Source organism: Balaenoptera physalus (assembly GCF_965194825.1).
Source record: "Balaenoptera physalus genome assembly, chromosome: 11".
Lineage (NCBI taxonomy): Eukaryota > Metazoa > Chordata > Mammalia > Artiodactyla > Balaenopteridae > Balaenoptera > Balaenoptera physalus.
This window is the reverse complement of record NC_138896.1, coordinates 36,417,431-36,440,975: the sequence shown is the minus strand read 5'-3', so window position 1 is coordinate 36,440,975 and position 23,545 is coordinate 36,417,431. Positions and strand designations below refer to the sequence as shown.

General features: G+C 38.3%; 1 protein-coding gene across 1 annotated transcript in view; it reads left to right on the top strand.

Moving 5' to 3' along the window:
* The window catches only part of DNAH8 (dynein axonemal heavy chain 8), a 333,978-nt gene that overhangs the window by 104,637 nt on the left and 205,796 nt on the right, over positions 1–23,545 (top strand). The window contains exons 35-40 of the mRNA XM_082412562.1: positions 15,200–15,399; positions 18,147–18,300; positions 20,324–20,487; positions 21,626–21,728; positions 22,738–22,842; positions 23,212–23,373. Of these exons, the coding sequence (XP_082268688.1) occupies positions 15,200–15,399; positions 18,147–18,300; positions 20,324–20,487; positions 21,626–21,728; positions 22,738–22,842; positions 23,212–23,373 (888 nt within the window). The remainder of the gene's footprint in view (positions 1–15,199; positions 15,400–18,146; positions 18,301–20,323; positions 20,488–21,625; positions 21,729–22,737; positions 22,843–23,211; positions 23,374–23,545) is intronic.

Sequence of the window (23,545 nt, the reverse complement as noted above, 5' to 3'; positions counted from 1 at the left end):
TTTTGGTTTTGGAGCTCCTCAGTCTATCCTTCTTGTCCCTTAACTAAACCGCCATTTAAAAAATTCTGTTTATTTCTGTATTGTGTTCTTGGTGAATTCGTCAGAACATTTTTCAAACTTCTAATTCTATGCTTTTTTACTATTAGTCTATTAAATATTTTAAATTATTATATTTTTCCTTTTCAAGATTTTTAATTGGTTCTTTTCCTTTTTCTATGCTTAGTGTTTGCATCAAATCCTTTTTTTAAAATGAGGTATAATCTATACCATATTAGTTTCAGGTGTACAACATAATGACTCAGTATATGTATATATTGTGAAATGATCACAAAAATATGTCTAGTTAACATCCATCACCACATATAGTTACAATTTTTTTCCTATGATGAGAAATTTTAGGATCTACTCTCTTAGCAGCTTTTAAATACAATACAGTATTATTAACTATAGTCACTATGCTATACATTACATCCCCAGAACTTATTCATTTTATAACTGGATGTTTGTACTCTTTAATCACCTTCACCCATTTTACCCACTCTGTTTGGCAATGACCAGTCTGTTCTATATATCTATGTTTCTGGTTTTTTGTTTTTGTTTAGATTCTGCATATAAATGAGATCATATGGTATTTGTCTTTTTCTGTCTGACTCATTTCACTTAGCATAATGCCCTCAAAGTCCGTTCATCCATGTTGTCACAAATGGCAGGATTTCCTTCTTTTAACTTCTAAATAATATTCCTTTTATATAAATATACCACATTTTCTTTATCCATTCACCCATTGATGGATACTTAGGTTGTTTTCACATCTTAGCTCTTGCAAATAATGCTACAATGAACATGGGTATGCATATATCTTTTCAAGTTAGTGTTTTTGTTTTCTTCAGATAAATATCCAGAAGTGGAATTACTGGATCACATGGTAGTTTTATTTTTAATTTTTTGAGGATCCTCCATACTGTCTTCCATAGTGGCTGCACCAGTTTACATTTCCATGCAAGGGTTCCTTTTTCTCCACATCCTCACCAACGCTAAGTTTTGTCTTTGTGATGATAGGTATTCCAACAGATGTGAGGTGATATTTAATTGTGGTTTTGATTCGCATTTCCCTGGTGATAAGTGATGTTGAGCACCTTTTCATGTACCTGTTGGCTCTTTGTATGTCTTTTTTTGGAAAAATGCCTATTCAGATCCTCTGCTCATTTTAAAATCAAATTGGTTGTTTTTGCTATTGAGTTGTAAGAGTTTTTTATATATATTAGATATTAACCCCTTATCAGAGTTACGATTTGCAAATATTTTCTCCTGTTTAGTAGGTTACCTTTTCATTTTGTATATGGTTTCCTTTGCTGTAAGAAGCTTTTTAGTTTGATGCTGTCCCACTTGTTTATTTTTGCTTTTGTTACCTTGGCTTTTGGTGTTAAGTCCAAAAAAATCATTGCCAAAACTGATTTCAAGGAACTTACCAACTCTGTTGTCTTCCAGGAGTTTTATGGTTTCAGGTCTTATGTTCAAGTCTTTAGTCCATTTTGAGTTAATTTTTTGTATGGTATAAGAAGATAGTGGTCCAGTTTCATTCTTTTGCATGTGGTTATCCAGTTTTCCCAGCATCATATGTTGAAGAGACTGTCCTTCCCTCATTGTATATTCCCAGCTCCTTTCTCATAAATTAATTAAATATATATGTGGGTTTATTCTGTTGCATTGTCTCTGTTTTTATGCCAATACCATACATTTTTGATTACTATAACTTTGATATAGTTTGAAATCAGGAAACATTATGCCTCCAGCTTTGTTCCTTTTTCTCAAGATTTCTTTGGCTCTATGGGGTCTTTTGTGGTTTCATAAAATTTTTAGGAGTTTTTGTTCTATTTCTTGAAAAATGCCGTTAGAATTTTGATAGGTATTGCTTTGAAACTGTAGATTGCTTTGAGTAATGTAGACATTTTAATGATATTAATTCTTCCAACCCATGAACATGGACTATCTTTCCATTTACTTGTGGCTTCTTCAATTTCTTTCATCAATGTATCATAGTTTTCAGTGTACAGGTCTTTTACCTTTTTGTTAAATTTATTCCTAGGTATTTTATTCTTTTTGACGCAATTGTAAATGGGATAGTTTTCTCAATTTCTCTTTCTGGTAGTTCATTATTAGTGCATAAAAATGCAACTGATTTTTGTATATTGATTTTATATCCTGAAACTTTACTGAATTTTTAGTTCTAACAGTTTTTGGTGGCATCTTTAGGGTTTTCTATATGTAATATCATGCCATCTGCAAATAGGGATAGTTTTACTTCTTCCTTTCCAATTTGGATGCCTTTTATTTCTTTCTTGCCTAATTGCTCTGGTTAGGTCTTTAGATACCATGTTGAATAAACGTGGTGAGAGTGGGCATCCTTGTCTTGTTCCTGATCTTAGAGGAAAAGCTTTCATCTTTTCACCATTGAGTATGATGTTAGCCGTAGGTTTGTCATATATGACCTTTACTATGTTGAGGTATGTTTCTTCTACAACTGCTTTGTTGAGAGGTTTTATCATGAGTGGATGTTGAATTTTGTCAAAAGCTTTTTCTGCATCTATTGAGATGATCATATGATTTTTATGCTTCATTGTGTTAATGTGGTACATCACATTGATTAGTTTGTGGATATTGAACCATTCTTGCATTCATGGAATAAATCCCACTTGATCATGGTGTATGATTTTAACGTATTGTTGAATTCAGCTTGCTAATATTTTGTTGAGAATCTTTGCATCTATGTTCATCAGGGATACTGACCTGTAATTTTCTTTTCTTGTGGTGTCCTTGTCTGGTTTTGGTATGAGGGTAATGCTGGCCTCATAAAATAAGAAGTGCTCTCTCTTTTTTTTGGAAGAGTTTGAGAAGACTGGTAGTAATTCTTCTTTAAATGTTTGGTAGAATTCACCAGTGAAGCCATCTGATCCTGGTCTTTTGTTTTTGGGGCAGGTTTTTGGTTACTGATTCAATCTCCTTACTACTAATAAGTCTGTTGAGATTTTCTATTTTTTCATAATTCAGTCTTGGTGGGTGGCATGTTTCTAGGAACTTATTCATTTCTTCTAGATTGTCAAATTCGTGTGTGTATAATTGTTCATAGTAGTCTTTTATGATCCTTTGTATTTGTATGGTATCAATTGTAATGCCTCCTCTTTGGTTTCTGATTTTATTTGAGTTCTCCCTCACTTTTTCTTGGTGAGTCTGGCTAAAGTTTTGTCTATTTTGTTTATCCTTTAAAACACCAGCTCTTAGTTTCCTTGATTTTTTCTATTGTCTTTTTAGTCTGTACTTCATTTATTTCCACTCTGGTCTTTGTTATGTCCTTCCATCTACTAACTTAGGGCTTTGTTTGTTCTTCTTTTTCTAATTCTTTGAAGTATAAAGTTAGGTTGTTTATTTGAGATCCCTCTTATTTCTTAATGTAAGGTTTATCTTTATGAACTTCCTTTTTAGAATTGCTCTTGCTGCATCCCTTTAAGTTTTGGTATGCTGTATTTCCATTTTTATCTGTCCCAAGGTATTTTTTGATTTCTCTTTTGATTTCTTCTTTGAACCATTGGCTGTTCAATATGAACAACTCTTTGGTTGTTTATAACCAAATATGTGGTTAATCTTTACATATTTGTGAATATGTCAGTTTTCTTCTTATAATTGATTTCTAGTTTCATACCACTGTGGTCAGAAAAGATACTTGACGTGATTTCAGTTTTCTTAAATTTATTAGCACTTGTTTTGTGGCCTAACATGCTCTGTCTGGAGAATGCTTAATGTGCACTTGAGAAGAATGTGTATTCTGTTGCATTTCGACAGACTGTTTTGTATACGTCTGTTAAGCTCATCAGATCTAACTTGTTTAAGGCCAATGTTTCCATATTGATTTTCTGTCTGGGTGATCTATCCATTGATGAAAGTGGGGCATTAAAGTCCCCTACTGTTATTTCATTGCCATCTATTTCTTCCTTTAGGTCTGTTAATATTTGTTTTATATATTTGAGTTCTCCTATGTTGGGTGCATAAATGTTTACAAATGTTACAGCCTCTTCTTGGATTGACCCTTTTATTGTTACATAATGATCTTCTTTGTCTCTTACTATAGTTTTTGTCTTAAAGTCTGTTTTGTCTGATATAAGTGTAGTTACTCCAGCTTTCTTTTGGTTTCCATTTGCATGGTATATCTCTTGCCATCCCTTCACTTTCAGTCTATGTGTGTCCCACATCTGAAGTGAGTCTCTTGAAGGCAGCAGATAGATGGGTCTTGTTTTTTTATCCATTTAGCCACTCTCTGTCTTTTGATTGGAGAATTTAGTCAATTTACATTTACAATAATTATTATAGTTATGTACTTGTCATTTTGCTAATTATTTTCTGGCTGTTTGTAATTCCTTTCTTTCTTTCTTCTTCTCTTGCGCTCTTCCTTTGTTATTTGATGATTTTTCCGTAGTGGTATGCTTAGATCCCTTTCTCTTCATCTTTTGGGTATCTACTATCTATTATAGGGGTTTGCTTTGTGGTTACCATAAGGCTTACATATAAAAACTTAAAACAGTCTATTTTTTTAAAATTTTAATTTATTTATTTATTTGGCTGCATTGGGTCTTCGTTGCTGTGCATGGGCTTTCTCTAGTTGCAGCGAGCGGGGGCTACTCTTCATTGCGGTGCGTGAGCTTCTCATTGTGGTGGCTTCTCTTGTTGTGGAGCACGGGCTCTAGAGCACAGGCTCAGCAGTTGTGGTGCACGGGCTTAGTTGCTCTGCGGCAGGTGGGGTCTTCCCGGACCAGGAATCGAACCCATGTCCCCTGCATTGGCAGGCTGATTCTTAACCACTGTGCCACCAGGGAAGTTCCTATAACAGTCTATTTTAAGTTGCTAACTACTGAAGTTGGAATGCATCCTAAATCTCTACATTTTTACTCCCCCCATCACAGTTTGTTTTTGGTGTCACAGTTTACATCTTTTTATCTGAGGTATCCATTAACAAATTACTATAGCTTTAGTTATGTTTACTAATTTGGTCTTTTAACCTTCATACTAGATTTATAAGTGATTAACCCACCACTTTTTACAACATTAGACTATTCTTTTTTTTTTTAACATCTTTTTTTTTTTTAAATTTATTTATTTATTTATTTATTTATTTATTTATTTATTTATTTGTTTGTTTTTGGCTGTGTTGGGTCTTCGTTTCTGTGCGAGGGCTTTCTCTAGTTGTGGCAAGTGGGGGCCACTCTTCATCGCAGTGCGCGGGCCTCTCACTATCGTGGCCTCTCTTGTTGCGGAGCACAGGCTCCAGACACGCAGGCTCAGTAGTTGTGGCTCATGGGCCCAGTTGCTCCGCGGCATGTGGGATCTTCCCAGACCAGGGCTCGAACCCGCGTCCCCTGCACTGGCAGGCGGATTCTCAACCACTGCGCCACCAGGGAAGCCCCTTTAACATCTTTATTGGAGTATAATTGCTTTACAATGGTGTGTTAGTTTCTGCTGTATAACAAAGTGAATCAGCTATACGTATACATATATCCCCATATCTACTCCCTCTTGCGTCTCCCTCCCACCCTCCCTATCTCACCCCTCTAGGTGGTCACAAAGCACTGAGCTGATCTCCCTGTGCTATGCGGCTGCTTCCCACTAGCTATCTATTTTACATTTGGTAGTGTATATCTAAGTCCATGCCACTCTCTCACTTCTTCCCAGCTTACCCTTCCCCCCACCCCGTGTCCTCAAGTCCATTCTCTACGTCTGCGTCATTATTCCTGTCCTGCCCCTAGGTTCTTCAGAACCATTTATTTTTTAGATTCTATATGTATGTGTTAGCATACGGCATTTGTTTTTCTCTTTCTGACTTACTTCCCTCTGTATGACAGACTCTAGGTCCATAGTTCACTACAAATAGTTCAATTTCATTTCTTTTTATGGCTGAGTAATATTCCATTGTATATATATGCCACATCTTCTTTATCCATTCATCTGTTGATGGACACTAGCGTTGCCTCCATGTCCTGGCTATTGTAAATAGAGCTGCAATGAACATTGTGGTACATGACTCTTTTTGAATTATGGTTTTTCAGGCTATATGCCCAGCAGTGGGATTGCTGGGTCGTATGGTAGTTCTATTTTTAGTTTGGTAAGGAACCTCCATACTGTTCTCCATAGTGGCTGTATCAATTTACATTCCCACCAACAGTGCAAGAGGGTTCCCTTTTCTCCACACCGTCTCCAGCATTTATTGTTTGTAGATTTTTTGATGATGGCCATTCTGACTGGTGTGAGGTGATACCTCATTGGAGTTTTGATTTGCATTTCTCTAATGATTAGTGATGTTGAGCATCCTTTCATGTATTTGTTGGCAATCTGTATATCCTCTTTAGAGAAATGTCTATTTAGGTCCTCTGCCCATTTTTGGATTGGGTTGTTTTTTTGATATTGAGCTGTATGAGCTGCTTATATATTTTGGAGATTAATCCTTTGTCAGTTACTTCATTTGCAAATATTTTCTCCCGTTCTGAGGGTTGTCTTTTCGTCTCATTTATGGTTTCCTTTGCTGTGCAAAAGCTTTTATGTTTCATTAGGTCCCATTTATTTATTTTTGTTTTTATTTCCATTTCTCTAGGAGGTGGGCAAAAAGGTCTTGCTGTGATTTATGTCATAGAGTGTTCTGCCTATGTTTTCCTCTAGGAGTTTTATAGTGTCTGGCCTTACATTTAGGTCTTTAATCCATTTTAGTTTATTTTTGTGTATGGTGTTAGGGAGTGTTCTAATTTAATTCTTTTACATGTAGCTGTCCAGTTTTCCAAGCACCACTTATTGAAGAGGCTGTCTTTTCTCCATCGTATATTCTTGCCTCCTTTGTGAAAGATAAGGTGATCATAGGTGTGTGGGTTTATCTCTGGGCTTTCTATCCTGTTCCATTGATCTATATTTCTATCTTTGTGCCAGTGCCATACTGTCTTGATTACTGTAGCTTTGTAGTATAGTCTGAAGTCAGGGAACCTGATTCCTCCAGCTCCGTTTTTCTTTCTCAAGATTGCTTTGGCTATTCGGGGTCTTCTGTGTTTCCATAAATATTGTGCAATTTTTTTGCTCTAGTTCTGTGAAAAATGCCATTGGCAGTTTGATAGAGATTGCATTGAATCTGTAGATTGCTTTGGGTAGTATAGTCGTTTTCACAATGTTGTTTCTTCCAATCCAAGTACGTGGTATATCTCTCCATCTGTTTGTATTGTCTTTAATTTCTTTCATCAGTGTCTTACAGTTTTCTGCATACACGTCTTTTGTCTCCTTAGGTAGGTTTATTCCTAGGTATTTTATTCTTGTGTTTGCAGTGGTAAATGGGAATGTTTCCTTAATTTCTCTTTCAGGTTTTACATCATTAGTGTATAGGAATGCAAGAGATTTCTGTGCATTAATTTTGTATACTGCTACTTTACCAACTTTATTGGTTAGTTCTAGTGGTTTTCTGGTAGCGTCGTTAGGATTCTCTATGTATAGTATCACGTCATCTGCAAACAGTGACAGCTTTACTTCTTCTTTTCCGATTTGGATTCCTTTTATTTCTTTTTCTTCTCTGATTGCTATGGCTAAAACTTCCAAAACTATGTTGAATAATAGTGGTGAGCGTGGGCAACGTCGTCTTGTTCCTGATCTTAGTGGAAATGGTTTCAGTTTTTCACCATTGAGAACTATGTTGGCTGTGGGTTTGTCATATATGGCCTTTATTATGTTGAGGTAAGTTCCCTCTATGCCTACTTACTGGAGGGTTTTCATCATAAATAGGTGTTGAATTTTGTCGCAAGCTTTTTCTGCATCTATTGAGATGATCATATGGTTTTTATCCTTCAATTTGTTAATATGGTGTATCACATTGATTGATTTGTGTATATTGAAGAATCCTTGCATTCCTGGGATAAACCCCACTTGATCATGGTGTATGATCCTTTTAATGTGCTGTTGGATTCTGTTTGCTATTATTTTGTTGAGTATTTTTGTTTTTTTGTTTTTTGTTTTTTTTTAATTTTTTTTTATTTTTTATTTTTTTAATGCTATTCTTGTCTGCTTACATTCTTTTTATGTATGTATGTATGTATGTATGTGTGTATATATGGCTGTGTTGGGTCTTCGTTTCTGTGCGAGGGCTTTCTCTAGTTGTGGCAAGCGGGGGCCACTCTTCATCGCGGTGCGCGGGCCTCTCACTATCGCGGCCTCTCGTTGCCGAGCACAGGCTCCAGACACTGTTGAGTATTTTTGCATCTATGTTCATCAGTGATATTGGCCTGTAGTTTTCTTTCTTTGTGACATCTTTGTCTGGTTTTGGTATCAGGGTGATGGTGGTCTTGTAGAATGAGTTTGCAAGTGTTCCTCCCCTCCCTCTGCTATATTTTGGAAGAGTTTGAGAAGGATAGGTGTTAGCTCTTCTCTAAATGTTTGATAGAATTCGCCTGTGAAGCCGTCTGGTCCTGGGCTTTTGTTGTTGGAAGATTTTTAATCACAGTCTCAATTTCACTGCTTGTGATTGGTCTGTTGATATTTTCTATTTCTTCCTGGTTCAGGCTCGGAAGGTTGTGCTTTTCTAAGAATTTGTCCATTTCTTCCAGGTTGTCCATTTTATTGGCATATAATTGCTTGTAGTAATCTCTCATAATCCTTTGTATTTCTGCAGTGTCAGTTGTTACTTCTTGTTTTTCATTTCTAATTCTACTGATTTGAGTCTTCTCTCTTTTTTTCTTGATGAGTCTGGCTAATGGTTTATCAATTTTGTTTATCTTCTCAAAGAACCACCTCTTGGTTTTATTGATCTATGCTATTGCTTCCTTCATTTCTTTTTTTTTTTTTTTTTAGAGGACTGGTTCCAGGCATCCCTGTCACCTAGTCCTATTGATTTTTTTTTTAAATTAATTAATTAATTTATTTTTGGCTGTGTTGGGTCTTCGTTTCTGTGCCAGGGCTTTCTCTAGTTGCGGCGAGTGGGGGCCACTCTTCAACGCGGTGCGCTGGCCTCTCACTATCGCAGCCTCTCCCGTCGCGGAGCACAGGCTCCAGACGCGCAGGCTCAGCAATTGTGGCTCACGGGCCTAGTTGCTCCGCGGCATGTGGGATCCTCCCAGACCAGGGCCCAAACCCGTGTCCCCTGCATTGGCAGGCAGACTCTAACCACTGCGCCACCAGGGAAGCCCCCCTTCATTTCTTTTTTGTTTATTTCTGATCTGATCTTTATGATTTCTTTTCTTCTGCTAACTTTGGGGGGTTTTTTTGTTCTTCTTTCTCTAATTGCTTTAGGTGTAAGGTTAGGCTGTTTATTTGAGATGTTTCTTGTTTCTTGAAGTAGGATTGTATTGCTATAAACTTCTCTCTTAGAACCGCTTTTGCTGCATCCCATAGGTTTTGGGTCATCATGTTTTCATTGTCATTTGTTTCTAGGTATTTTTTAATTTCCTCTTTGATGTCTTCAATGATCTCTTGGTTATTAAGTAGTGTATTGTTTAGCCTCCAGGTGTTTGTAGTTTTTACAGATATTTTTCCTGTAATTGATATCTAGTCTCATAGCGTTGTGGCCAGAAAAGATACTTGATACGATTTCAATTTTCTTAAATTTATCGAGGCTTGATTTGTGACCCAAGATGTGATCTATCCTAGAGAATGTTCCATTAGCTCTTGAGAAGAAAGTGTATTCTGTTGTTTTTGGATGGAATGTCCTATAAAAAATATCAATTAAGTTCATCTTGTTTAATGTATCATTTAAAGCTTGTGTTTCCTTATTTATTTTCATTTTGGATGATATGCCCATTGGTGAAAGTGGGGTGTTAAAGTCCCCTACTATGACTGTGTTGCTGTCGATTTCCCCTTTTATGGCTGTTAGCATTTGCCTCATGTATTGAGGTGCTCCTGTGTCAGGTGCATCAGTATTTACAATTGTTATATCATCTTCTTGGATTGATCCCTTGATCATTAGGTAGTGTCCTTCTTTGTGTCTTGTAATGGTCTTTATTTTAAAGTCCATTTTGGCTGATATGAGAATTTCTACTCCAGGTTTCTTTTGATTTCCATTTGCATGGAATATCTTTTTCCATCCCCTCACTTTCAGTCTGTATGTGTCCCTAGGTCTGAAGTGGGTCTCTTGTTGAACAGCATATATATGGGTCTTGTTTTTGTATCCATTCAACCAGTCTATGTCTTTTGGTTGGATCACTGAATCCATTTACATTTAAGGTAATTATCGATATGTATGTTCCTATTACCATTTTCTTAATTGTTTTGGGTTCTTTATTGTAGGTCTTTTCCTTCTCTGTGTTTCCTGCCTAGAGTAGTTCCTTTAGCATTTGTTCTAAAGCTGGTTTGGTGGTGCTGAATTCTCTTAGCTTTTGCTTTTTTGTAAAAGCTTTAATTTCTTCGTCGAATCTGAATGAGATCCTTGCTGGGTAGAGTAATCTTGGTTGTAGGTTTTTCCCTTTCATCACTTTAAATATGTCCTGCCACTCCCTTCTGGCTTGCAGAGTTTCTTCTGTAAGATCAGCTGTTAACCTTATGGGGATTCCCTTGTATGTTATTTGTTGCTTTTCTCTTGCTGCTTTTAATATTTTTTCTTTGTGTTTAATTTTTGATAGTTTGATTAATATGTGTCTTGGTGTGTTTCTCCTTGGATTTATCCTGTATGGGACTCTCTGTGGTTCCTGGACTTGATTGAGTATTTCCTTTCCCATATTAGGGAAGTTTTCAAGTATAATCTCTTCACATATTTTCTCGGTCCCTTTCTTTTTCTCTTCTTCTTCTGGGACTCTTATAATTCAAATATTGGTACATTTAATGTTGTCCCAGAGATCTCTGAGACCGTCCTCAATTGTTTTTCATTCTTTTTTCTTTATTCTCCTCTGTGGTAGTTATTTCCACTATTTTATCTTCCAGGTCACTTATCCGTTCTTCTGCCTCAGTTATTCTGCTATTGATTCCTTCTAGAGAATTTTTAGTTTCAGCAATTGTGTTGTTCATCATTGTTTGTTGCTCTTTAGTTCTTCTAGGTCCTTGTTGAAAGTTTTTTGTATTTTCTCCATTCTATTTCCAAGATTTTGGATCGTCTTTACTATCATTACTCTGAATTCTTTTTCAGGTAGACTGCCTATTTCCTCTTCATTTGTTTGGTCTGGTGGGTTTTTACCTTGCTTCTTCATCTGCCGTGTGCTTCTCTGTCTTCTCATTTTGCTTAACTTACTGTGTTTGTGGTCTCCTTTTTGCAGGCTGCAGGTTTGTAGTTCCCATTGTTTTTGGTGTCTGCCCCCAGTGGCTAAGGTTGGTTCAGTGGCTTGTGTAAGCTTCCTGGTGGAGGGGACTAGTGCTTGTGTTCTGGTGGATAAGGCTGGATCTTGTCTTTCTGGTGGGCAGGACCGCATCCGGTGGTGTGTTTTGGGGTGTCTGTGACCTTATTATGATTTTAGGCAGCCTCTCTGCTAATGGGTGGGGTTGTGTTCCTGTCTTGCTAGTTGTTTGGCATAGGGTGTCCAGCACTGTAGCTTGCTGGTCGTTGAGTGGAGCTGGGTCTTAGCATTGAGATGGAGATGTCTGGGAGAGCTTTCACCATTTGATATTACGTGGAGCTGGGAAGTCTCTGGGGGACCAATGTCCTGAACTCGGCTCTCCCACCTCAGAGGCTCAGGCCTGACACCCAGCCGGAGCACCAAGACCCTGTCAGCCACATGGCTTTTGTAGAATTTCTTCAGGGACTTATGGTTGAGGCTTGTCTCCCAATTGTAATAGTGCAGCTTGGAGGGTGCAGGCTTGCTTTTTCTGCCAATCAGCTTGGCAAACTCGCAGATTCACTCCTACACACACTGGCTGCCCGTTCCTGGAGACTTGCAACCTGCCGGCCTGAGGCTAGACTATTCTGAACTTTACTATTTATTTCCCTTTACCAGTGAGAGTTATACTTTCATATATTTTCCTGTTACCAATTAGCATCCTTTCATTTTAGCCTAAAGAAGTCCCTTTAACATTTCTTGTAAGACTCATATAGTGGTGATGAACTCCTTTAGGCTTTTGCTTGTCTGAAAAACTCTTGATCTCTCCTTCAGTTCTGAAGGACAACTTCACCATGTACAGTATTCTTGGTGGCATTTTTTTTCTTTTAGCACTTTGAGTATATTGTGCCACTCCCTTTTGTCCTGCAAAGTTTCTGCTGAAAAATCTGCTGATAGTCTCATGGGGTGCCCTTGTATGTAACAAGTTGTCTTTCTCTTGCTGTTTTTAAGATCTCTCCTTGTCTTTAACTTTTGACACTTTAATTACGTGTTTTGTTGTGAGTCTCTTTGGGTATATCTGCGTATTAAGCAAATGGGCCTTTTTTTTCACAGAAGGACTAGGTGCTTTTTAGTCAGCTGTCTCTGTGCTGGGCCCTGGGTTGGGTGAGTACAAACAAGCCATTTAAGAACTATTTCTCAGTTTACTATGGCCTTGTGGGTCTCATGGACATAAGCCCTGAATTTTGGGGTGCTCGCCTCTCAGGTACAGGTGTTAAAAGTTGGGGTGCCCGATGTGGAGTTCAAATCGTTTGCTCCTCAGGGAGAACCTCTGGTCTGTGGGTTCCTTCCCGATTGTGGGTCCCTGTGCCAGGGGTGGGGCTGAACATGAGATTCTGTCTCAGCTTCCCCTACCAGTTTTGATGTGAGTTTTTCCTTGTTCACCTAATGTGTAAGAGTTGCTCAACTAGTTTTTGGGTTTCTTTCAGTTCCATATGTAGCTGTAGGTTTGGTGTGTCCATGGGAGGAGGTGAGTTCAGTATCCTCCTATGTCACCATCTTGAACTAGAACTTAGTTCTTTTTCTTTTGTGACCACCTGTTCTTTTTTCATTTCTACATTTTTTTCTGTCCTTTTTATAGATTCTTAGATCTATAGATTATTAAATTTACATATATTCTCAAATATTTTATATATTCTCAAGCCTATAAATCTCAAATCTTTAGAATTCTTCATTTATCTCTTTGAGCATGCTAAACATAATTATTTTAAAATTTTTTATTATGGAAAATTTCAAAGAAAAGTAGAGATCCTCCTGCTTCCAAAATTATCACCTCATGGCCAATATAAGTTCATCTCTACCTCCCATACTCCAAGACCCCCAGATTAACCATAATTAAAGATTATTTTTCAGATTTTTCTATAAAATTAATTTCACCTGGACTGAGTTTTACTCTGATTGTTTTTTATTTTGGCTATCTCTCTGAGTATCGGATCTCTTTTCATGGGTTTTGCAATTTTTTTTTTCACTTTTTTTTTCAACTGCACCACACGGCTTGCAAGATCTTAGTTCCCCAACCAGGGATTGAACCTGGGCCCTTGGCAGTGAAAGCGTGGAGTCCTAACCACAGCTGGCAGGGAACTGCCAAGGGTTTTGCAATTTTTATTTTTTAGAGGACTCATTTTGAGTGGCGAGCTTTAAAAAATGTGGCTTTTATAATTTGTTAAAATTGTTTTTCTCCTTCTGCATTTTAGCCTTCCTTAGGAGTCTAGTGGTTTTGTGGCTTCTTCCTGCATCCCCCATCTCCTCAAGTCCAGAGCCAGCTGTTACAATAGTGGTTTACATCCCCTATTCTGCTGTGGTGGGGCAGATCCAGGCAGAGCTGACCTGTCTTAGGTCCTGGTTGTGGACTTGGATCTGTCACCCAATCTGCCACATCCCTAGGTTCATTTACTCTAGATGACCAGATGGCAGCTACAGGCAGCCTCCTTCCACAGTGGAGGGATCTAGACCACAGTCCTGATGGTCCCTTTCATACAGGCCACTTTTAGTCTCCTCTGTCCCACAGGAGCCAAGGGGTTGGTACCCATTGACCAGAGCCCTCAGGCCTGGGCTTCACCTCCACCTCCTGGTTTGCATGTCTTTTTCACTTCTAGTTCATGGAGATGTTTACCTTGTTTTTAAGTCTTACTGTTACCTTCTCTTTTTGTGTTTTGTACATTATTCTATGTTTTTGGAGGTGAAAACTGCACCCCATGACCAGAAATATCCCCTAAATGTATGGTTTTGAGTTTTCTGCCGCCTCCTTGCCTCTTTTTAGCAACATGCACGCCACAAGTTTTGTTTTCAAAGCATTTTTGTCCTATTTATAAATGCCATTCAGATACTACTGAGGGAAATAAAGAGTTTTAAAAAACTTTGGTGACCACCTCATTCTTATATAAGTAGGTTTTTACACTTAAGAGTATAGCTATTCATAGGCTGTGCTTTGAAAACTTGATTTTGCAAGTCCAAGGGATTCTGGGATTCAGTTATTAACTATTCTTACCCCAAAACAGACTCTCAGTGTTGTCTACACTGGTATATTCTGTTTTATTTACCCCATATGCCCTTCTATTAGCCAAGCTGGATTCTTACTGTTACTTCATTCATGGCCTCTAAAGGAAGCCTTTTCCCTTCCTGTAAAATGTCTTCTCCCTCCCCCTGTTGGAATTCCACTTATTCTCAGATGCTCCCTCCTCAATGAAGCCTTTCCTCCTTGCTGCAGGCAAAAGTCATTTCTCCTCCTCAGAACTCACAACAGTTCACACCACTCTTATTACACTTACTACACACTAATTTGTAATATAATCATTTGTGGAAATTCCTTGCACCTTTATATTCCTTCCCATCTCTGAGATTCTGTGATTCTAATTATGAAAATTAATTGAGGCATGTTGCAGAAAATACCTTACTTTTATTTTCCCTTGTGAAACTTTCATATCGAAGATTCTCAGAAAAAACAGAAAAACCCATTAAAAATAGAATTAACTTTTAATCAAGTGAGATATTCATATTAGGGCCAGAACAGGCAGGAATATAGCAATGTTTATATGTTACTTTAAAGTGTTCAAAAGAGTCTCACATATATTCTCATTTGCTTCTCATAGCAAGTTGCTGAGATAGAGCAGCTGTGATTATATCCATTTTGGCTGAAAAACACCAACTAAAAATATAAATAAGAACATGATGATTTAAGTTCCATTATCTCATGTAGGTGGTACAATAAAATAATTAGTAGTCAGAGTGTCAGAAGGTTCTGGTTTGAACTTGCAACACAATCATCTTGATCCTTGGTTTTCTTGGCCGTAAAATGACCCAATGACTTCTAGGGCCAAGCTAAAAGATTCTGATTTTAAATGCACTTAATTTGTAATTGAAAATGTCATGACATATTCTTTGATTTCCTTCTGAAGGATGTTTGCATATCTGCCATTAAGGAGAAGGATATTGAAGCCAAGCTGACTCAGGTGATTGAGAATTGGACCAACCAGAACCTGAGTTTTGCAGCATTTAAGGGAAAGGGAGAGCTGCTGCTCAAAGGAACTGAATCGGGAGAGATTATCACCTTGATGGAGGATAGTTTAATGGTCTTAGGTTCCTTACTAAGCAACAGGTAATTTTATAATTTTCAGGGGAAGGTTTTGATTTGGTATTTAGGGTTATATAATTTGAGATAAAAGCCCAGTTTTGTAGCTGTGGCACAACACAAGATTCTGACCTAAAGTGTTGACTCTTGTCTGTCCTTACATGAACTATCTATTTTGCCTACTAATCATGGCCTCCATCTCTTCTATGGTACTCACCTCCCCTTCCTGTGTTTCCTGATGGGCCCCATCATAATTATTCTCCCTCAAATTGACAGCTTATCTCCTGAACATCTGGACTCCCCACCAAGATGACATCTTCATTTTATCTCCTTTCTCTTTTCATTCTCTGATTTTTCATCATGGCCCTCCTTGGCTAAACCTGCTCAAGTGTTCAACCAATGGCCCAGGAAAAGTATGCTGTCAACACATGAAGGAATATAGTGAAGGGCTTGACACTTACACACTTGGATTTTTTATGGTGAAAAGTGGCCATATCTGTGCTGGGTCCACTGCAGCCTAAACGAGGCAACATGTCCATCACTGGACTACTGAACCACTTGAAAGTGACTGTTATCTCAAAAGCAGCTTTAGGAAATGGTACCCAGATTAAGTACACTGTCTTGGCATTAGCAACCTCTAATCCCCTAGCTGACTATCCAGTAATTCTTAACTGGTCTTCACCCTAACACACCTAAGAAATATGTCACATTATCTTAGAGGTCATTAACAGAGGTCAGTGTCCATGGGGATTCTAATACCCTACCTCCAGGTTGGGACTGCTGTTTAATGAATAACATCCTGAATGACCTCTGGCTCAGAGGCAGGCTTGTATTTGGGTAATGTACTAACTCACAAAGCTCCTAATTCTGGGTTGAAGTTGCTGGGGTTAAACTCCTAGGGTATGTCCTCTGCTTTCAGGGAATCTGAATAACCTGGCAAAGGTGACCATAGGCAATTCAGTGGTTCCTAGACTTCACAGGCTGCTACTTCCCCATGGTTCATTGCAAATTTTACCATCTTGATTTCCTGAATGATGACCTCTTGAAGAAGGGCTGTAGATTCACCTGAACCTGGTGTGTAGCCCAAGAATTCAGGACTTGAAGCCTTTCTTAATTTCATTCTTAACTTGCATATAACCTGAATATTATAGTACTTATTTATGGTACTAGTAAACTCAATGTTGAGGCCCTGCTAGAAGGAGTATAAGGATATCTAAGAAGTCACAACACTTCAGTAGATTGTCCTCCTAGAGAACTTTGCAGCATCAAGTGGATCCAGAAAACCTCTTCTAGAGCCAACCACAGACTGATCTCATAGAAGGCAGTACCAGCTGGATCTCTAGGGCTACCTGGATGTGAGAAGGAAATTGTGTATCTTCATGGGTGAGGCTTCACTCAGCTGGATTCCCTGGATTGTGACACTTTCCTGGTGGGTGCCTGATTCCCTGGCATTCCAAGGGCCTTCCTACCTGTTGTGAACAGGTTCCACAAAGCTGTGCAATGCAAGTACCTGACCAAACGACAAAAACTGGTCATTAGTGATTTTATTTCAAATCTCCCTTTTTCTTGTTGGGAAGTTACATACCATCAAAGATGATTTTTTTTTATTCTGTGCAAAATTATTTTTGGCTCCAAATATCTAAGTGCTTCAACTCCCTGAAATGCCCTTCCATACCATCTTGGTCTGTGTGTATTGATCTTGAAGGGGTTTTTTGGCATATTGACTGCCTTTCAGCTCTAGACTGATGGCCAGATGGACACTATAAATTGGGAGTTGAGAAAAATGCCTCTTACTGCCAGATCAACTCATCTACCTCCTTGGGGCAGTTTTTGTACAACCCCTTTATACCTCCATGTATAACATAGTCTTCCATAGAAGTGAAGGGTTACACTTAGGCATCAGACTATTCCCAGAAGAACCCCATTCTTCATGTGAGCCCCTTCAAGTCATCCTGTCCTGGATCAAGAAAAGTTTTAAGACTGTACTCAACAAATGCCACTCACTGGGAAATTCCACTACACAACTTCAAAGCTACTTGCCATTGCCGCAAACTGAAGTCAGCTTCTTAATTCAACTGTAGTTAATTAGGTCTTTCCCCAGTATCTTCCCATCACTTCCTCATAGCATCCACTCTATTTCTTGTCTTTCTTAGTTGTGCCCAGCTTTTTGGACACCTTGTATTCTCAGGTGTCCAGAAACACTTCAGCTAGCCCTGATGGTGAAAACACAGGAACCAGGCTTTTGGGGGATAGCAATTCTGGATCGTTAACGCTGCAGAATCTAGGCGTAGTGCCTGGTGGAATTAGCAGAGTGTGGGTGGGAAGAGCACATCTGTAGTAGACATCAAACCTCAAGCTTGACCCTGGCCTTGTGGTTGTAGTTCCATAGACCAGTAACAACAGTACCCTCTGTGTGATTTTCCACTTGGATTTGGTTCACAAAAGACTTGGAAAGCCATCTTATTCCTTGTTTTCCCTTTACTCAGAGGAGCAACCAGCACAATTCCTTTACTGGACCTCTGTGGCTTAAAACTTGGTGAACTTCTTAGTTTATCACTGATACATGGGAACATTAAGTGAAATCACTATAATTATATGTTTCATTCATAAAAATGCAAACATCTCATTAACTGTATGAAATTTAATAGGAGCTGCCTTTTTTTTAGGAAAAAATGTTCAGTGTCAAAGGAATGTTTCTCCTATTATTTGCTATAAGCCATACTATTTTCTGAATCTTCCTTAAAATGTAATATCTTTCCATTCTTACTTTTTAGATATAATGCTCCATTTAAAAAAAATATCCAGAATTGGGTGTATAAATTGTCCACTTCCTCAGATATAATTGAAGAGTGGCTAGTAGTCCAGAACCTTTGGGTTTATCTTGAAGCTGTCTTTGTAGGTGGGGATATTGCCAAACAGCTACCTCAGGTAAATATGGTTTTTGTAACTGCGGATAGAATAATTTAGTGTATGTTGTTTATATGTCTCTGTAAAAGTCTTCAGAAAGACATATAGTCATGTCTTGATTATTTGCACCAGGGGTTTGCAAACTATGGCCAACTCACCTGTTTTGTTTTGTTTTTTTAATTTTATTTTTGGCTGTGTTGGATCTTCGTTGCTGTGCGCGGTCTTTCTCTAGTTGCGGCAAGCTGGGGCTACTCTTTGTTGAGGTGCACGGGCTTCTCACTGCTGTGGCTTCTCTTGTTGTGGAGCATGGGCTCTCGGGTGCAGGCTCAGTAGTTGTGGCGCACGGGCTTAGTTGCTCCGCGGCATGTGGGATCTTCCCAGACCACGGATCAAACCCGTGTCTCCTGCATTGGCAGGCGGATTCTTAACCACTGTGCCACCAGGGAAGTCCCACCTGTTTTTGTAAATACAGTTTTATTGGAATACAGCCATGTCCATTCATTTATGTTCTGTCTATGGCTGCTTTAGCATTACAATGGCAGAGTTGAGTAGTTGTAACAGAGACCATATGGCCTACAAAGCCTAAAATATTTAGTATCTTGCCCTTTACAAAGAAGTTTATTTTAAAAAGTGCTGACCTTTGATTTACATTAGTAGAAACAAGAAACTCACATAATTTTCAAATCTGGGGTTGTCTGAAGAGGTGAGGTACATTTGAATATGATACTATTAAATTATAATAGTTCATCTCTTCTTAGAATTAGACTTATTCCTCTGAGAGTAGAAGTTAAAATAATCTGTATTCTGTAAACACAAATTAACTGTCAGTAAGTTAACTAATAGTAGATCAGAAACATGAGGCAAGGAAACTGAGCCTTAGAAACCTGTAACAAATTCTTCAAAACAGCTTTATGGGGACCTTTTAAATGAATGCCAGTAACTTACTAATAATTATTCTATGAAGGTAATTTTCCTCTTATAAAATTAGGCCTACTCTTTTTTTTTTTAACATTTATTTTTTTTGGCTGCATCGGGTCTTAATTTGCAGCACGTGGGGTCTTTGTTGAGGCGTGCGGGATCTTTCTTTGCCGGCGCGGGGCCTCTTTGTTGTGGCGCGGGGCTTCTCTTTAGTTGTGGCATAGGGGCTCCAGGGTGTGTGGGCTCTGTAGTTTGCGGCACGCGGGCTCGCTCGTTGAGGTGTGTGAGCGCAGTAGTTGTGGCGCGTGGGCTTAGTTGCCCCGCGGCATGTGGGATCTTAGTTCCCCGACCAGGGATCGAACCCGCGTCCCCTGCATTGGAAGGTAGATTCTTTATCACTGGACCACCAGGGAAGTCCCCTAAGCCTACTCTTTTGAATTTCCATACCTATGGCATCACTATTGATTAAAAATCAAGGATAAAGCATTTTGAAAATAGCTGGTTTCCCTTTGTAACACATTTTTAAAACCTAAATCTTTCATTTTTAATCAGAAAGTTTTATTTTTTAAAAGTGCACTTAAAAGTTTTAATAGAGGCAAGATTATGCCAATTTCTAAAAGCATTTTAAAAAATTGAATGCAAAGCTTAATATCATCCATGGTAAACAGAAAGTTTTCATTTGCAAAAATGTAAATGAAGCTTTGTTTTGGATTTTTACTGTTTTCTTTTTCTTTTTCCTGGGGTACTATTAAGATTTAATTATTCCAAAATACTGAGATCAAATTATTTTCATGCTTCTTCAGTTTGCTCATCAAACCAAAACACCTGGAGTACTGAAAGACTAGATTTGCGATTTAAGTTGATAGCTCTGCAAATTAATCATGTGGCACTTTGAAAAATGTATTAAATGTAAGGAAAAAAATCAGTGATAAACCTCATTGTGATAGAACAGCATTTCAATAAGCAGTTCTCTTGTTCCAGAGTTAATTCAGATGAAAAAAAAGTTGCCCCTTTAAATTATGTAGCTGGAGACTAATAGGCTGGTTTGAGGAACTATAGGAGATGCCAAAGTGAAGACTTGGCTTCATTCGATTATCCACATGCCAACTTTTACTTTTGTTTTTAGGAAGCAAAACGTTTTCAGAATATTGACAAGTCATGGATAAAGATAATGCAGCGAGCTCGTGAGAATCCCAATGTGATTAGTTGCTGTGTTGGAGATGAAACTATGGGGCAGCTTTTACCTCATTTACATGAACAATTAGAAGTATGTCAGAAGTCACTTACAGGGTAAGAGTTTAATTTTTAAATTACCTATCATTTTATATGTGACGGTGTTTTATCCCAAACAAGTTAATAGAATTGACTGCATTTTTGGTTTGGTAGTGATGGTTGAGGTGGTGTTAGGAATTTAGCATTTCACATAAATTTAATTTCTCTGCAAAAAAAGACACCTTCAAGTTGAGGGTGGGTGACTTACAGCATTGTATTAGTTTTGTAGGGCTGCTGTAACAAATTACCATAAACTGGGTGGCTTAAGACAACTGAAGTTTATTTTCTTACAGTTCTGGAGGCCAGAAGTCTGAAATCAAGTTAGCAGCACCTTCTGAGGGCTCTAGGGAGAATCTTTCCTTGCCTCTTCCAGGTTCTGGTGGCTCTTGGCTTGTGGCTATATAATTCCAATCTCTGTCTCTGTCTTTATATGTCCTTCTCTTCTTCTTCCTGTGTGTCTCTTATGAGGACACTTGTCATTGGATTTAGGGCTCATCTGGATAATCCAAGATTATCTCTTCTCGAGATCCTTAACTTCAGTACATTTGCAAAGACCCTTTTTGCAAATGAGGCCACATTCACAGATTCCGGAGAATAGGACGTGGACATATCTTTTTGGAGCTACCAGTCAACACACTACAGGCATGGAGTAGAGATGTGCACTCAGAGAACAATTAACCAGACAAACTCACAGACAGTTTTCTTAAAAGGCAGTTCATTCTCAATTTCTATTTGAAATAGGGTAACGATATATCTTGGTTTGTCCAAATTTATGCCTCTGTCCTGGCTGAATGGCTATTTGTCCCCCCGTTCACTCTCAAAATATCTTGGCTTGGAGATAAATTATGTGTTCTCCCTGGGTTTAAGCCGCGAGGTTCACAGTACTCTTAGAAAGGTTGCAGGAGGGCTCTTGATGAGAAAGAAGATAGGATGGGGCAGGCTTGCTCTGAATCACTTTCTTATTTCCACTTGTTTTCCCAAGTGCCATCCACGGTGCAGCAGGACTTTCTTTCTAACCAAACATTTCAGAGGCAAATGGGAAATGACTGTAGGTGTTTGCTACTATCTTATTGATATTAGTGATTGCGTCTTGGCTAAAAAACCCAAAAATTAATAATTCAGAAAAAATTATTTGGTAATGTGACTTTATTTAAAGGTATTTGGAGAAGAAGCGATTACTATTTCCAAGATTCTTCTTTGTATCTGATCCAGTTCTCCTGGAAATTCTTGGACAAGCCAGTGATTCCCATACCATACAAGTATGTAAATATCTGTTACCTAAATCCTTTTTTTTCCACAGCCTATGTATTAAAAAATAAAAATGAAGTTAATGTCTTAAAAGTGCAGTCAGGAAAGAAGAGTATTAAAAATTATGTTGGTTATAAAATGTCTTATTTTCTTTGTATTCGGAGCCCATCAGCCTGAGGCAAGGGTCACCGATTATGCAACTCACCAGCTGGGTGACCTTGGCCAGCTTCTTAATTTTCCTGTGCCTCAATTTCCTTGTCTGTAAAATCAGGATATTAATCATTTCCACCTCATGGGATTGTCATAAGGATTACACAAGATAATTCATTGAAAAGTTCTGGACACACAGTATGTGCTCACTAAATGTAATTCATTGTTATGAGTATTTTAATCTAAATATTCTTAGATCAAACAGGGATTGTGGTTTGGATTTGTCCTTTTTTTGTCCCAAGTGCTTCTCAAATGTTTTTATTGCCATTTCCAAGGGCAATACTTCCAGGAGGAAGAGAAAACTACAGAGAACTGGGTGTGACAGGCACTGGAACACCCATCCCAGGACCATTTCTGGTTTGGGAATCTGGGAAACAGCTAGTAATACCTTCCTTGTTGGTTTCCAGGGAGTTGCGGGGATGAGAAAGGAAAGGACGGAAGTAGAAGCTGTGTAAGGCAGACATAGAGCCAAGAGAGAAGGACTGAGCTGTCCCTGGGAGGGAAGAGGCCAGGGACCATGTGGTTCAGTGTCCATCGGGAGGAAGATGACAGTTACTAGTCGAATCTCCATAACGTAAGAGGGGCATTTGTAGGTCTTGGAGGAAACATTCTGTAGGGCTGGATTTTAAAAAGTGGGCTTCCAAGTCAGTCAAGGGTCAAAGAAGAGTCTTTTTTTTTTTTGGAGACAATGAAGTACATTCTTAATCTCTTACAAATATAAAAAATAGTAAAGCTTTTAAAAACATCTCAGTGACTTTTGTGTTTAACCTCATGTATGATGTGTTTGCTCTGTCTTGTGCTTTCTTATAGCCACATCTCCCTGCAGTGTCTGACAACATAAATGAGGTGACCTTTCACGCAAAAGACTATGATCGTATCATGGCTGTCATATCAAGAGAAGGAGAAAAAATTATTGTAATTTAACTTGGTTAAAATTTTATTAGGATTTCTTTAAAAATTTAGATTTGAGGAGAATGCAATTCTCTTATGAAAGAAAGGGAGGGGAGTGGAGTCGGGTTTTAGTTCTGTAGCCCTGGCTTTGTAACAGCCTAGTTTGGATAACTCATTTAACTTCTCTGAGGCTCATTTTATCATCTACACAATGAAAGTTTTAGACCAGATGATCTTTATAGTTCTTTCCACATACAGTATTAGTTGATTTTACTCATGTTTTAAATATTTTGTGTGAAATGGTTTGCTTTGCCTGAGGTACTTTGATTTATGACATTTGTAAAAATACCAAATTATTATCAACTTGTAATATATTTGTAATATATCTTTTAGTTGGATAATCCTGTTATGGCCAAAGGTCCCGTGGAGATTTGGCTTCTGGACCTGTTAAAAATGCAGATGTCGTCCTTACATAATATAATTAGATCTGCATTCTATCAAATCAGTGATTCAGGATTTCAGCTCTTACCTTTCCTCAATCACTTTCCAGCACAGGTGAGAATACATGACATTTAAATAGCGAAATAAGGGGGAAAGATATTCAGGAGGCAGTTAGCCTGATGATGTGGAGGCTGTTCTAGCTTAGAACCAGTAAGAGAGGCCCACCCACCCTCAGCCCCCAACCACCTGCCTGACCACTTGCTTGTCCACCTGCACCATTCTAGGC